The sequence below is a fragment of the Lepidochelys olivacea genome, assembly GCF_965140295.1.
Source record: "Lepidochelys olivacea isolate rLepOli2 genome assembly, chromosome: 5".
Classification (NCBI taxonomy): domain Eukaryota; kingdom Metazoa; phylum Chordata; order Testudines; family Cheloniidae; genus Lepidochelys; species Lepidochelys olivacea.
In genome coordinates this window covers 13953768-13970722 of record NC_140415.1, presented here as the reverse complement: position 1 = coordinate 13970722, position 16955 = coordinate 13953768, and the positions used below count along the sequence as shown (strand labels likewise).

The 16955-nt window shown below is 41.9% G+C and overlaps 1 protein-coding gene across 5 annotated transcripts in view; it reads right to left on the bottom strand.

Moving 5' to 3' along the window:
- Positions 1-3872: 3872 nt before the first annotated feature.
- The window catches only part of KATNAL2 (katanin catalytic subunit A1 like 2), a 58595-nt gene continuing 45512 nt past the window's right edge, over positions 3873-16955 (bottom strand). For 3 of the 5 annotated variants that reach the window (XM_084628960.1, XM_084628958.1, XM_084628959.1), the window contains 3 exons: positions 7667-7829; positions 5792-5894; positions 3873-5429 (listed from right to left, as the gene is read on the bottom strand). In XM_084628960.1, coding sequence (XP_084485086.1) covers positions 5290-5429; positions 5792-5894; positions 7667-7829 — 406 coding nt within the window. In that variant the 3' untranslated portion in view covers positions 3873-5289. The remainder of the gene's footprint in view (positions 5430-5791; positions 5895-7666; positions 7830-16955) is intronic. The other 2 variants (XM_084628961.1, XR_014711736.1) reach the window with 2 other exon arrangements.

Below are 16955 nucleotides of genomic sequence, written 5' to 3'. Positions count from 1 at the left end.
TGAGGATGGTGCTGGGGGTGGGAGCAGTGTGCGGAGCTGCCTCCTCCCTGCCAGGGGCATGCAGAGACATACAGCAGCCAGCCACTTCTGGCGTGGGGCCAGGGCAGGCAGGCAGCCTGAACCCTGCTGCGCTGCCAGCTGGGAACCGCCTGTGGTAAGTGCCTCCCGACCAGAGCCTGCACCTCACACCCCCTCCCACACCCCAACTCTCTGCCCCAGGTCAGAACCCTTTCCTGCACCCAAACTTCCTCCCAGGCCCCGCACCCTCTCCTGCACCCCAATCTGCTGCCCCAGCCCGGAGCCCCCTCCTGTTTATATTCAAATGGCTCATTACCAAGGCAACTATTGTCTACCAATAAAACTCTTAGAATTTCTTGTGAAAAGAAAGCAGCTGTGCTCTGTCTTTATTAGTATGTTCTAATCGCCAACAGTTTGAAAAAGTCTGAAGTCAGAAATAAAACAGATCAGATGAATACCTTCAATCAAAAAGAGAAAGATAGAAGACGAACATCAAGAATTTCAAAATGATTGGACTGAGTCTTACCTTTTTATAGCGACTTCAGCCAGACTCCCATTGTGCTATCCAACAATCAATCCAACTATCCAAACAATCTATCCAAACTATCCAGCAATAAGAAATCAAACCTAGAAAGACATTTTGAAAAGAAACCTTGGATGTTTGCTGAACCCTATCCAGCTGGTGATAAAAAGCAGTAGAGGCGCTCCGACGCAAAGAAGAGCAAACAAGATGTACGTTTGCTATATGGATGAAGGCGCCAAGCGGAACCGTTACTGCTAGTTTCGTGGCAGCTCAAGAAATCGTCAAACGAGGGAAGCCATTCACAGATGGAGAATAGGTGAAAGAATGTTTCATTAAAACATCTGAGCACCGCTTCGACTATTTTAAAAACAAAGATGAAATAGTTTAGAAAATTTGAGAAATGCCATTATCTGCAAAGACTATAAAGGACAGAACTATTAAGATGGCCACAGACGTAACCAGCCAGCAGATTAGTGGTGTTAGATCAGCACCAGATTTTTCTATTGCCTGCGATGAGACATGCGATGGGGATGACATTGCTCAAGTTGCCTTACTTGGCAAATACATTAATGATCAAGGTCCTCAAGAGTTGATTGTGTTATTGTCACTCAGAGGACAAACTCGGGGCGAAGATATTGCATCTGCTGTCACTGAATGTCTGAAACAAAAATATATTGACATCAACAGAATAATTTCTGTTGCTACAGATGGAGCACCGAGCATGAAGGGGACACACGAAGGTTTTGTTACTTTACTTAAAAAAAGTATGGAGCATGACGTAATTTCATTTCACTGCAAAATCCACCAGGAGGTGCTGTGTGCACACACTTTTCCAGAGGAAATCTCAAAAGGACTGGGAATGGTCATGCAGATTGTTAAAATAATGGCAAGCGCTCTCAATTATTGGCAGTTTTGCGAGCTTCTTCGAGAAGTTAACAGCCAATGTTCTGATTTTCTTGTGTATAACAAGGTAAGATGGCTTTCCAGAGGTGCAGTCCTGGTGAGGTTTGCGTCATGTCTCGAGGAAATTGAGGTGTTCCTCCAAGAAAAGTCCTTAAATATACAGCACTAACGGATCCTCACTGGCTGCAAAAATTCAGTTTTATGGTGGATTTAACTTCTCACTTAAACATGTTGAATCGGAAGCTACAGGGAAAAGGAAATACTGCAATTTTGCTTTTGGAAGAAGTTTTTTCATTTGAACGAAAGCTGTTTTTGTAAGGGACATTGAGATGGGCATGTTAGTGCATTTCCCAATAGAGAAGCAATACAAACAACCAAATGACTGTGATATTGACGTTAGGTTCCTTGCAGAAACAGTCATCAAAATGCAAGCTGCATTTGTTGACCAATTTCACGAGTTCAGAGTTTGTCATTTCTGTTGAAACCGCTTGAAGCTGACAGTTCTGCATTGAATTTTTCAGCATTTGCGGGAATCGATTGAGTGTAATTTGAACTTGAATTAGTGGACTCGCAAGACAAGGATTTATGGAATTCAAAATTGAAAGATCTTGTCACTGAACTTGAAAATCTGGAAGGCAGAAATCCACCCTGAGGCTACAACACAAGTGGTCTGAAATGGATGACCTAAAACGGCAAGACCAGATTATATTTGACGTTTGGAGTTGTCTATCGGATATGTACAGTCAGCTGAAGAAATACGCATTTGGGCTTCTCTCAATCTTTGGTTCAACGTACTTCTGTGAACAAGTGTTCTCCAACGTGAATTTCATCAAAAACAAACTGAGGAGCCAACTGCAAGATGTTAATCTTGACTCCTCTTTGAAAATGAAAATCACGCCATATTCACCGAACATTGAGCAACTCTCTAAAGATGTCCAACAGCAGAAGTCGCATTAAAAGTATTGATGAGTAGTAATAACTTTAATATGTTCAATTATTATTAATTGATAAATTCTAACTCTACAAGTAGCTTTGCATGTGATGCAGCTCTCAAAATATTTTGGTCAAAGTCAAAAACAAAAAAATGGCTCCTCTTCTTTGGAAGGTTGCTGACCCCTGCTCTATACCATTATCTAAATCATTGATGAAGATATTGAACAGAACCAGACCCAGAACTGATCCCCGCAGGACCTCACTCGTTATACCCTTCCAGCATGACTGTGAACCACTGATAATTACTCTCTGGGAATGGTTTTCCAACAAGTTTTGCACCCACCTTATAGTAGCTTTGTGATGAAAGAATTTTGCCTCAGTTGCCTTATTAAACTTTAAACTGGAAATCTAATAAATAAGAAGCAACAGACCATAAAATTCTTCACCCTCCTTATAAAAGTGGTGCTAGCTTCACAAATATTCCTAACCCCGTACATCACCTCAGCTGTCATCCACTTACACTTCCTCTTCAGCATATGCATCTTCCATCTTGGTAAACGCCTAAAAAATCCTGGCTTCTAAAGATACCAGTTAGCAGTTTATGATCATCAGAAAAGGAAGGATGAAAGGCTATTAGAACAGAATAAATGCTTTGTTTCACTGGAGCTCGGCTACATGTGCTAATAAGTAAGTAATAAGTAATTTAAATTAGGCTCTGATTCCTCAACAAGTAACATACTGATGAGCACTACAGCACCCTATTAAAAGCAAATGACATTGATGCTAGTTGGGTAAAAACTAACCCAAAACCAAATTGAATAGGATGGATAAAACAGATCAAGACATCGATACATGAACAAATTATATCCCAGACCAAAACTTTACCAAGTTGACCATGACTACCAGGCAATAATAGATGCTGAATTTAATCCCAGATGGGGATTAAAAAAAAGTAACATGCTTCATTGGCAATCACACAAGTCCTTCCTAGTAAATGCCAGATTGGTTGTGATCCACTAGTTTGAGTACCAGGAGCCACTAATCTTCTCGCTATTTCTGACATAAGCTTTCTGCTCTTGCTCCTCTCCCCCTAAGGGTATGTCTACACTACGAAATTAGGTCGAATTTATAGAAGTCGTTTTTTTAGAAATCGGTTTTATATATTCGAGTGTGTGTGTCCCCACAGAAAATGCTCTAAGTGCATTAACTCGGCGGAGTGCTTCCACAGGACCAAGGCTAGAGTCGACTTCCGGAGCGTTGCACTGTGGGTAGCTATCCCACAGTTCCCGCAGTCTCCGCTGCCCATTGGAATTCTGGGTTGAGATCCCAATGCCTGATGGGGCTCAAACATTGTCACGGGTGGTTCTGGGTACATATCGTCAGGCCCCCGTTCCCTCTCTCCCTCCCTCCCTCCGTGAAAGCAAGGGCAGACAATCATTTCGCGCCTTTTTTCCTGAGTTACCTGTGCAGACGCCATACCACAGCAAGCATGGAGCCCGCTCAGCTCACTGTCACCGTATGTCTCCTGGGTGCTGGCAGACGCGGTACTGCATTGCTACACAGCAGCAGCAACCCATTGCCTTGTGGCAGCAGATGGTGCAATAGGACTGGTAGCCATCATCGTCATGTCTGAGGTGCTCCTGGTCGCCTGTGTGAGGTCGATCAGGAGCGCCTGGGCAGACATGGGCGCAGGGACTAAATTTGGAGTGACTTGATCAAGTCATTCTCTTTAGTCCTGCAGTCAGTCCCATTGAACCATCTTATGGTGAGCAGGCAGGTGATACGGATTGCTAGCAGTCCTATTGCATCATCTTCTGCCGGGCAGGCAAGAGATGAGGATGGCTAGCAGTCCTATTGTACCATCTTCTGCCGAGCAGCTATGAGATGTGGATGGCATGCAGTCCTTCTGCACCGTTTGCTGCCAGCTAAAGATGTAAAAGATAGATGGAGTGTATCAAAACAAGAAATAGACCAGATTTGTTTTGTACTCATTTGCAAACCTCCCCCCCCCGCCCCCCGTCTAGGGGACTCATTCCTCTAGGTCACACTGCAGTCACTCACAGAGAAGGTGCAGCGAGGTAAATCTAGCCATGTATCAATCAGAGGCCAGACTAACCTCCTTGTTCCAATAAGAATAACTTAGGTGCACCATTTCTTATTGGAACCCTCCGTGAAGTCCTGCCTGAAACACTCCTTGATGTAAAGCCACCCCCTTTGTTGATTTTAGCTCCCTGTAAGCCAACCCTGTAAGCCATGTAGTCAGTCGCCCCTCCCTGCGTCAGAGCAACGGCAAACAATCGTGCATCTGAGTTGAGAGTGCTGTCCAGAGCAGTCACAATGGAGCACTCTGGGATAGCTCCCGGAGGCCAAGACCGTCGAATAGTGTCCACAGTACCCCAAATTCGACCCAGCAAGGCCGATTTAAGCGCTAATCCACTTGTCAGGGGTGGAGTAAGGAAATCGATTTTAAGAGCCCTTTAAGTCGAAAGAAAGGGCTTCATCGTGTAAACCTGCACCTGTCCACATCGATTTAACGCTACTAAATTCGATCTAAAGTCCTAGTGTAGACCAGGGCTAAGAAGTGAAAATCATTTGTAATGAATGAAGATTGTGCAAGACTGGTCAATTTATAAGGTTTATGCATAAAATTAGTGCTAGAATCTTCATTGCATATTCACTGTAGACATTAATTTTCCATAAAGAATACCAATTTCTAATTATCATTGAACATGGTAAATTAAAAATGCACCTTGCAGATTTTGAAGTACAGATTCTCTTATTCAGTTTTCTGAAGAAAAAAAATTAATAATTCCTTTTCCATCATAGTTCAGTCCCTCTATCTGTAGCTGAACCCCAATCACAGATGCCGTTTTGGATAGTGGGTATCTTTGATTTCAAAGTCTAAAGCTATTTCAAACAGATTCAAAATCTCTCTGCCAGGCTGTGTACTTCTGACTTAAATTCTTTGCTGAGGGCTTGGTGTGAGCGATCACATCCAGGAAATCTGCTGTGGTGACCGTGTCCAGTCGGAGTTCGGGTAAATTACTGCTACCTGGAGAGAGAAAATTGACCAAATGCTGAAAGTGAATGAGATGCTGATCAGTGCTAAGAGGTGCTCTCTTTAAGCCAGTGCATAATGCAACATACTTAACGGTTAATACACTAAACAGAAGATTGGACATAGCAGGAGAGAAAATGGTTCTTATTGTGTTCAGTGCACAGCGAATGACAGCTTCAAGAGATGACCTGAGTTTTGGAAATGTTGGCTTAATTAGGTTTTTACAAACATACAGTTTAAAACTTTTCTAAGCAAATAAGAGAGCTCCACCTACTGGTACGTGAATATATAATGCCTAGTGTTACAACGACAGATCAGCATTTCTCACATAGGATTCTCTATAAGAGCTATTGTACCTGGCTGATGATTTTCAAGAGCATTGAAGATTTTCCTCACTGGCCGCATAGCTGCTTCCTTGCAGACCAATTTAACATCAGAGCCAGAGTATCCTTCTGTCTCCTAATACAAGATCGCAATTCACAGGATTATGAATTATTGCATGTGATGGATGTGTATACTCTCATGTTACTTCATTGTTCGTTTGAATGCAGAGTTGCTGTATGCAGGTGTTAGCAAATCACGCATTTGTTTTTTCAAGGAGAGTTTTCTGCAGGTAAAATAAAGTCTTCATCTCTCTGTGTCTGTTTCCCACCCCGTCTGTCTTATCTATTTTGATTGTAAACTCATTATGGACCCACTCCAAAGCCCACTGCAGTCAATGGGAGTCTTTTCACTGGCTTTAATGGGCTCTAGATTATGCTCTATGTTTCTGTCCAGTGCCTAGTACAATGCGCCTCTAGGCACTACTGTGATACAAGCACTACCAATGGGACTGATTTTCAACATTAGGGCTGCTCTGCAAAAAACCTGCGCCCAAATAACTGTTTTGCTTTCCATCTTTTGCAAATCTGAATGTGGATACTCTTATTTTGGGTTAAGAGCATCTTAATCCGAAATAAAGAGAGTCCACACACAAAAATAACAAGTGTGAAATAAAAGGATTTTGGTGCCAGTTTGTGTGTAGACAAGTCTTTAGGCATGCACAACTGCACACCTCCTTCAGTGCACGTCTACTTCCCACACACACATATACATATACACATCTGATATTTGTGTGCATCCTATGCACTCAACCGGCAAAGCATGTGCCCAAATAACCAATTGGCACAGGCATAAAGGAATGGATGTATACAAATGTGTGTTAGCAAATGCTTGCCATTAACTTAAAAATCCTGGCCCTGTGTAATCATCTTTAAATGAAAACCCAACCATCCTGAGAGCATAGCAAGGCAGAGCTTGTACCAAGCTGTACATAATGAGGTTCTAGTTCCAGCCAGTGATTCAGCTGATAATCATGCCACATTTGGATAAGAACGGGGCTAGCTGTAACACAGGTAGCACTGTTCTGTCCAGCGTGGACAGGGCCAAAGGCTCACAAGAATCGACAGCTGGTTCTACAACCCTATGTTTGCAGTTCTAGTGCATTGTATTTGTTAAATATTAAGCATTATGTTTCAATTTCATAGACAGAATATTTTTGAAATAGAAACTGAAATATGCTGTATGTCTCTATGAACAGAACTAAACCATGGTCAGCTGAGCACGTATTAGCTATTCTCAGCAGAGTTTATGGGTGACGACAGCCTGAATTCAGGCTCTGTAAGGAAAATATCTGAGCTCTTGGAGATTGATGCCCTGGTGAGCCTTTTCACTTTATTGATGCTCCTTCATACTGCACTAGATCCATGACAAATTCTTCCTACTCAGCAGAGTGCTGTACCATGCTCATCTCCAATATAAACTGAAAGACCCTACTGTGGTGGTAGGAAGGGCCAGAGGTATACAGTTATAGTAATTTTTTTCTGTGTTTACATCTGAAACAGTGAAAAGTTGACCCAATACTGGCATCAAAATACATCTCTGACTTCCAAGTTGAGTCATGCGAAACTGGTGATTTCACCTACTGAGACAAGTTCAATACCTCCAGCTCTCACTGATGTCCCCTTGTAGGAAGAGTCCCTAAGCCTCCCATCATTCACCTTCATAACTTGAGCTTTATTCCCTTTCACCCGGCTACCATGTTTATAGTTGCTACTTGTAGCATGTATAGTTCACATCTGTTTCAATGACAGCAGAATCAGGCTCACCACATTCCCACAGTTCCCTTGCTGAAAGACTTCAGGAGTCTGAGTTACCAGTGGTGAATTGCACCCACTTCGCTGTCTTCTCACCTGACCTAGCAAGCTGTACTCCAGCTCTGTTCTCAGCTCCACTCCTCTACTGTTGCTCACAGGGGGTAGCCAGTGCTGAATCATAGCCTGTCGTGCCTCTTTATTTGGGAGGTCAACCAAAATCCTCTTCTCCAGCCGTCGCAACATGGCATAATCTAATTCCCTAAAGAAGAAGAAAATGGGGCTAAGTCTTCTCAGCAAGGTGGTGTGTTTGTACAGATGCTGGACTTCTGAAAACTAAGCTGCTTGTTGCGGGAAGCCACTTTGCATTTTCAAAGCTACTGGTGATCCTTTCAACCTGGTTATAAAATAGTAATTCATCATCACCACCCCATATTGTTGCCAGTTAACTCTACCTGTGTGGTTCCTGACTCATGATCTAGGGACCTGGAATATGGAGTCAAGAGTTGTAGGTTCTTTTCCTGGTTCTGCTACTAGTTCACTGTCTGGCCTTGAGCAAGTCACTTCACCTCTCTATGCCTTGGGTCACCCGTTTTGTAAAATGAGGACACTACAACTCATCTCTCAGGCATGTTGTGAGGATTAACTAATTGCTCAGAGATCTTCAGATGAAAGGTGCAATAAATGCAAAAACTAGATTATAAACCCTTTGGGGCACATGCCATTTTTTTTAATGTGTTTGCACCTAGCACAAAGCGGTCCTGGTTCATGACTAGGGCTCCTAGGTGCTATGGGAATACAAATAAATAGTAATAATATTCCCCACAGGGCTGAGCATCCTTAGTAAAAGCTGCAGAGAATAGGCAAACCATTGAAAGAGAAAGGTGCCAAGGTGCTGAAAACACTAGTAATCTCAGATTATTAAAGATGATTTGCAAAGAAAAAGACAAAAATTGATATGTGCCCCATATTGGTATTTTTGCTTCTTTGTGATGCGTAAAGAAGGCCTGAAAGAGTTTTTAACTTTTAAAATATTTTATTTTCTTTCTGCTTCTTTTTTCCTAAAAAATATTAATACTGTCAAGTCTTGGTTATCCTGGAGGATTCCTTGGAAGTCTCATGTATCCTGTGTGTGAGGTTTTCTCAGCCCTTAAGCCAAAGGCTGGGGGTGTTAATCTATTTTAAAAGACCTCTTTTCTCCTAACTGTTTTTCAAGCTTTTGAGCTTAAGTATTAACAAAAATAACCTGTCTAAATAAAAATCAATTCACATCTCAGTTAATCAGGTGTCGTGCATATAATAATAAACCTACAAGTTCTCCAATCTTCTACTGTGTACTCCATTCCTGTAGAATTCAGGTGTTCATTTTAAAACATTTTCTAGTCCTTATGATTGCAACGAAAACCTTTTAAGTGCGAAATTGACTTAGAGGTACCTTGTTCAGTGCAAACAGCCAGACAGACTGAGTGAAACAAAAGCACTGTGAATAATTGCACATTCCTGACTCTGAACCCTAATTATAGCAACCTATATCACCACACCATATCATGCTTATCATTTTAGCAGAGACAGCAAGCTATTCCAGGATATTGGTGGAATTTGGGATTGTAGGCAGGGCTTAAACAAAGCACCATGAGTTTGCTCTTCCCTTTCTGACTCCTAGCATGAAATCGTTGCCCCGTGGAAGTAATAAGAATTTTGCCATTGACTTCAATGGAACCAGGGTCCCTTCACTGCATGTAAGATTAATACATTCATGCAAATAGCAGAATTTGGCCCTTGGTGAGCAGTGTAAATGGGATGCTATGGAATTTTGCAGTGATGTCTAGGGCACTATGTATGGAAAACACCCAGTTAAGTTACTGTGAGCTCAAAATGCTTATCTACAACAGACTTTTGACCTAACAGTGAATCCTACTTCTATCACTGTTGGAGATTGCTCATGTAATTTGTTTAATAATAAATAGCATTTCCCACTGGTAAATAATTTTTTAAGGCTGTCAAGCAATTAAAAAAATTAATCGCAATTAATTGCTCTATTAAAAATAGAATACCATTTATTTTAATATTTTTGGATGTTTTCTACGTTTTCAAATATACTGATTTCAATTACAACACGTTGTAAATAAGAAGCAGGCAGCATTATATCCCATAAATGTAAACAAACTTGTTTGTCTTAGCGATTGGCAGAACAAGAAGTAGGACTGAGTGTACTTATAGGCTCTAAAGTTTAACATTGTTACTTAACTGCACTCAAAAACAAAACAAATCTACTTTTATAAGTTGCACTTTCACGATAAAGAGATTGCACTACAGTACTTGTATGAGGTGAACTGAAAAAATACTATTTCTTTTGTATATCATTTTTACAGTGCAAATATTTGTAATCAAAAATAATATGAAGTGAGCAGTGTACACTTTGTATTCTGTGTAGTAATTGAAATAAATATATTTGAAAATGTAGAAAAATATCCAAAAATATTTAATAAATTTCAATTGGTATTCTATTGTTTAACAGTGCGATTAAAACTGCAATTAATTTTTTAAAATTGCGATTAGTTTTTTTGAGTTAATTGTGTGAGTTAACTGCAATTAATCAACAGTCCTAATTTTTTTTAAACAGATGCCTAAATTAAGTTCCTATATCTACATTTAAGTGCTTTAACAAGTGTTCAAAAATACTTAGCACTCAACAGCTCCCATTGAAGTCACTGGGAGCAGTAGTACTCAGCACCTTAGAAAAGAACCGATCAGGTTCACGAGTGTTGTTAGATGTGCTTGCAGGCAAAGACTGAGTAAACACAAATTGAAAAAAAAAATACCCAGCCAATTCAGATCTTAAAGAAGAGCTGGGAAATTCATTCAAATACACTGGAGCACCTCTTCTCGAGGCCTGATAAATAAATAAGAGAACTTTAAAAATCAATGCATATTTTTATTGAGACTTGTTGCCAGTTTGAGTTATATTTATTGTATATGACTAACAGCGAGCCAACAGATAACTAGGCCTTAAGTGGTGCCTAGGCCTTGCATATTTCTTTTGCTCAGGGGTGAATTTCACCCACCACAAGGACTTTTTTGGAACAGACACCAAAGCCGAAAGAGAAATCTTGTGTCTCCTCCCCACCCGCCCATACCAATGCATTGCCTCACAAGGGATGTACTTGGCTAGGAATTTAAAATGGATTTCTATGCAAACTCACATTTAATTCTCTCTTACTCGGACATGTCTGTCTGACCAGCATAAGGGGTTTATGTCACCTACCTCAAGCTGAGTTTATCTGAGAAATGTTTATGAAACAAAGAAAGGAGTCACATATGCTGGGATGCCTCCTCAGCCGGGTGCTCTCTCATGTTGTGACTTAGTTTTGGAAAGTCAATGGTCCACATCTAGCCTGAGGAAGCAGAGCTGTGGACGCTAGAAATCCTGTTGGTGCAGATCCTCAGCTGGTGTAAGTTATCATAGCTCTACTGAATACAATTTACACCAGGTGGAGATCTGCCCCTTGACCTGCAATGACAGTCCTTTAGCCTGGCTACATCTAGGTTCTCAAGTAAATGCCTAGCGTCCAAGCCTGCATTTAGGATAAGTCTTCACTGCAGAATTAACTCAGGTTCTTATTTGGGTGTTGCTCCTAACCCCTCTCCACACAGGCAAATCTCTCAGCTGTGTGAGGTGGTGCTTTCACCCATGCTAGCTGGCCCAGTAGGCTAAAGCCCGATTGCCACTTTCACTTTGGACTAGTAACATTTTGTGGTGGGGCAGATATCCCCTGCCCAGTCAACCAGAGGTTAAAGAACTCCTGGGGTCACAATCAGCCCCAACCCCTGCTGCACCTGTGCAGCTTGTCAGGCCTGGGGGAGGGCCCTTCAAAAGGGAGGAACTCAGGCCAGTGCGGGAGGCAGTCTGAAAGAAGCAGACCTAGAGCACTGCCAGCCTGAGCCCTCTGAGATCAGACATGCTGGCATATGCCCTCATGTTTGAAATCCACATAGGGACCATCCCTCAAAGAAGAACAATCTTTCTTCATGTTTGGAATGCGTTATGTCCCCTGGATTGGGTGGAATTGCTAAGAGAGCCAGCCAGAGGGCCAGCCCCAGAGCCAGACCAGGGGCCTGCTGTTGGCTAGGGAATGATGTATGAGGTCAGTAAGGTGCCTGCGTTCATCCCCAGGGGGTGATGTTCAGACATAACCTTTGACATGCCCACTTTGCAGTGAGGATGAAGGCCAAACCACCGGACTGTCAATGGTCCTATAATGTCCCGTGTGTCCCGAAGAAAAGACAAGTTCTGAATTCTCCCACAATTCAGTGGGAAAGAATCGTAAAGCGCCTCAGCTTACTGCATCACAGAGAACCATGGGATATGCCCCCAGATGTCCCAGTGACACACATTGAGGGCATGGGTTGCAGCACCACGCAGGGCACAGTAACTCAGGTATGGCTGGTCTCACCTGGACTAGGCTAACCTGGGTGTTTGGACCAGGTTGCTGATCACCAGTTACTTCTGCAGAGAAGCCACACCCATAGAGCCTCAAAATATGTTCCACAGTCTGTGCAGAACAGTTGGCTGACAGCAGAACATCTAGCCACAGCATTTCCAACTAGACTTAGGGTATGTCGACACTATGAAATGTGTCTTTGTATTCTGTGTATTCTGTGTAGTAATTGAAATTAGGCCTAACTGATGGACTAAATAATGATGGGATGGGCTATTCTGCCCATCACTCCCCTTTTCAGGTCCTCAGAAAGAGATTTTGGAGGGGAAAGGCTGGCTGTGATGCTGGCTGACTGAAAGATGGAGAAAGAGCAAGCTGCTGCTACCACCACCACCACCACCACCACCTAAGACCTCAGGCCTTCATCGTCCTAATCTGAGAGATGGCCTGATCAGACCCAGCCAGAGAGGGGGTGCCATATGACACTGCAACCTCTGCATCCTCTGGCTAAATCCCAGTTACCAGGGGGGATGTAAGTTTGTCACATCCCTCTCCATGTGTGTTCTCTTCCTTCCCCACCTTATATCTCTTTCTTATCACTTGCCTTTTTCCTTCTCTCTAATAAGAGTGCAGCTGAGCTGGCCAAAACCATGTATTTTGCAACACTGCTGTAAGCCTGTGACCAGAAAGGGGAGGCTAAATATAATGCCTAAAAAAACCTGATGCTTCTACAAGTTTGCCAGATCTCAGAGTGGCTGATCAGACTGTGTGCTGTGCCTGTGTTTCTCAGCAGTGAGTTTGCTAATGAGAATCAACACCAGAGACAGAAGCTACATTTTCTTTCTTCTGCACGTGTCTCTTTTGCCTTCTAGGAAATGGGACCAGGATTTAACAACTGCTCTAGCCCCCTCAACAAAATTCTTCTCTTTACCCCAAACAGGACAGTTATGACCATCTAAAAGACTGGTAAACATCTTGGTTTCCTTCTACAAATTCTCTTCAGCTAAAAGGCACAGGAGAGGTTTTTGAAATGAAAGCCTGACAATCATTTACATTTTAAGTACTTCAACTGTTTTTCCTTTTCTGTATCTCTAATCTTACATATTGCATCTTTAACAAAAGGTTTTAAAGGATTTTTAATGGTGTGGTTGCAAGCTGAGGTCTCTGTATACCAACCCTCCCCCTCCCCACACCCACGAAACTTGTTATACAACTGTTTAAAGTTGGACAGAGTAGTGTTAACACCTTTGACTCAGTGGGGCCTTTATTCCATTTAAATACATACAACGCTTCTTATTGAGGAGAGCACGAGCTGGGGATTGCTTGAGGGAAAAACAGAACCCTCTACCCATAGTTTTTTCCCCCCACAGGAGGATATGATATGGTGCTTGGTTAATAATAGTAATGTTGCAAAAGCAGTGCTCTGTGGAGTACTAGCTCCTACTGCGCTTACTGGTAGTATTCCCACTGGTTTGGGAAGGGAATGCAACAAAGAGTAAGGGTTCTCCGTCCTGCCCAAACACAGTTCCAGGGCTGTGAAGTCCTGACCATGCGGGGCTGGCTTGAGGTGTTTCTGGGGAGAGACAGCACCTGCTTTGTTTGTGCGGCACACCCATCTCTGCACCCGTATCTTTTCTGCCTGTTTTGACTTTTATTTGCTTCCATCTATCTCTTAGAGCAGAAAGGAGCTTAGGGCCCTGCAATCTACTGAAGGTAAGGACCTTATTAGCAGAGGGTAATTCTGGGCCTGACTTTGATTCTGTGGTCTAGCTGTCCTTGACCCCATCTTTGTCAGCACACTTATGGAAAAGAAAGTACCTCTCAATGTACCATTAGTACTTTGACTTCTTCCCTCAGAGCTGTTCGTTAATCAATGCTATGTCCCCGCACCTACATTTTGACCATTGCCTGGGTGGGAAGGGCAAATAATCCTATTCTGTGCTAGTAAATTAAACTAATCAATAAGTTAGGAAAGACTTCAAAGGTACTGGGGGGAAAACAGCATAGTTAAGGATCACTTTATCTTTTAGTTAACAAAGCCTTAATTTTATTTAATTATGTTTAATCATTTCAACAAGTAACTTGTCAATAAACCACACTGCTTTGTGATGAGTAACAGGAAGCCAGGCTGGGCAGCAAGGAGGGATTGCTGAATGGAATGGAAAGATCAATAAGCTTTATAACAAATACTGCAATGTAGATAAGAATGCATAAAGCGCTTTGTTTTGACTTCTTTTCCATTCAACTAAGAGCATCTTGGTATTAATTTTTCATCGGATCAACAACCATCCAAAATAAACAAATCTTTTAAAATCTAGTTCAGTACAAGGCTGAAAAAGTGGGGAATAAAAAAATATTTAAAATGACACTTAGGGCTGTATCCTAATTTTTGTGAGACACACAGTATAACTTGGTATTAGCCAGGTATCTCCTGGACTACAAATCCCAAGAGCAAATTAGGACAAGAGCTCAGCATACTGTCCCAAAGGGAAGAGCTGCTGCTGAATTAAACTCCTCCCCTCAAGAGAGACAACCGTGGTCTACTAGGCTGAGCATGGGGCTGTGACTCAGGAAACCTAGCTTCTACTCCTAACACTTGCCCAAGGTCATAGAGAGACAATTGCAGAAACAATCTTTCTGTGCTTCAGTCACCTCCAGCTGTAAAGTGGGAGACAAGGGTAACTCCCTCTTCCAAAGCCATTTTACCCACCTTTGTGATCAACAGCTGACCAAACAGCACTACAAAAGTACAAATCATTGTTATCAGCCTTCTTCACCACCACCAAATCTGGTACATATATGTAGGTCAAATACATGAAATAAATACAACTCACTAAATGCACTGCTGGGTAATACATTCTTTAATTGCATAACTAAGGGAAAACAACGGACATACAAGAGCTAACGAATAATACTTGACACTTATATAATGCTTTAACTCTTCAAGGCCTTCTCCACACCTCAACTAGTTTACTGTGTGTATGTGTGCAGCATCACCTGTTTAACATGTGATGTGGCTAGTATTACCTATAGATTTGTTGGGGGGGCAGGGAAGGGAAGGGGACACAGATGTGCTGATTGACTTCCCAAATTTACAGAAGAAGTCAATATGATAATGAGGATTAGTACTCGGCCATTCTTGGTTCCACAAACCTTCCCCCTCAGTGTATAAAAATAAATATGAATCCAAAGAAAATGAGTAAGAACAATGCTCCAATTCCTTCCAAATATACTACTTCCTGTTTGCCCTATTGTACTACTTTGTTCCCATTATTTCCACTCCATCTCCCTTCTATACTCCACTACCTCCTCGGGCCAAAAGCCCAATTCACATGCAAAACTATTTGCATATAAATTCAGCCCTGTGGTCTTACACTAGGACTGAACATAGCCCAACAAGTATTTAAGAAAAATAAAAAAAAAGACCAGTATACATGGTGCGGGTGTGAGCAGGTAACACGGATTTCAATGGAGTTTCACCTACTTAAAGCAGGTTTCTAAATTAAATTTATTCATATTTTCAGAAGTCTCCATCTAGTGCTCTAGGCCCAGTTCTTCCCTCCTTTGTACCCATGCAAGCCAGTGAGAGTACACCCATGTTGCTTGGGTGTAATGGAGGGCAAAATCTGACCAGTATTTAGAGGTTTTTAAAAATTCTGAAATGAAATTCTAAAACTTCAAAAGGCAAGACTTTCAAAACTGGGGGACAGATTCTGAGAAAACATCAGCTCCAAAAATAAGTTGCCAAGTTTTCACAAGATTTCAGTCCTCTGATTGCTGAGTGCTTTTGCAGACCTGGCTGCGAAGGGTCTCGCTGGCAACTGCTGGGTGCTGAGATTTTTTGAAAATCTGGCCCTGGGTGCCTAGAGTTATAGAGTGAAATCCTGGCCCCACTAAAGTCAGTGAGAACTTTGCCACTGACTTCAATGGAACCAGATTTCACACAGACTTTTAAAATCCTTATTTATGTCCCAGTCCTCCAAACATCTATACATGAGTAACTTGACACACAAGTAGTCCCACTGAAAATGTCTTGGTATTTTATTTAATCTTTTAGAATAGTGTAATTTCTTGAAATTTCAGGGTTTTCTGCTTGAAATTGGGACTATTTCAGATGCAAGTGCCTGTAGTCTTTTTTTTAATATATACTGAAAAATTCAAATATTTCCAAATTCCAAGTTTCTAAATCTACTTTGAACGTACGTTAATTTTGGAATCAAAATGGGCAATTTTGAATTGTACGTTTTTACATGTGAAAGTGGTCACTTGTACAAACTTTGTATCATTTCTGGAGTGTGAAGTGGTCCAAAACTAAATGCTGAAATAGTCAAAACTGTATTGTCACTTTAGCACAGCTATTCTCATAATGAGATTATGAATCACATACAAAGATCAGATGCATATGATGATCTTTTTGTCTAGAAAACAAACTGAGGGAGGTTACTCTCACGGTTGCCTCAACAGAGGCCAGGCATCCTGCTGTCTCTAGACTCCATCTTACAGCTGTGACGGGTTCGGCCGCAGAGATCACCTTAGGACTGTCACCTGATGTGCTGAAATTACCTTTGAGCCAGTTTTCCCTGCCAGTTTGGGACTCCAGAACCCTGCCTTGTTGAGCCAGACATGCCAGCCTGCTGCAACACAGACCCAGGGTCTGGGCCATGCTCCCGAAGTTGCAGACAATTAAAAACAGCTCAGCAGGTTACCTGTCTCCAGCACCCAGACCCCAATGGGATCCAAACCCTAAATAAATCCATTTTACTCTGTATAAAGCTTATACAGGGTAAATTTGTAAATTGTTCGCCCTCTATAACACTGATAGACAGATATGCACAGCTGTTTGCTCCCCCAGGTATTAATAACTTTCTCTGGGTTTGTTAATAAACAAAAGTGATTTTATAAAGTATAAAAAGTAGGATTTAAGTGGTTTCAAGTAATAACAGCCAGAA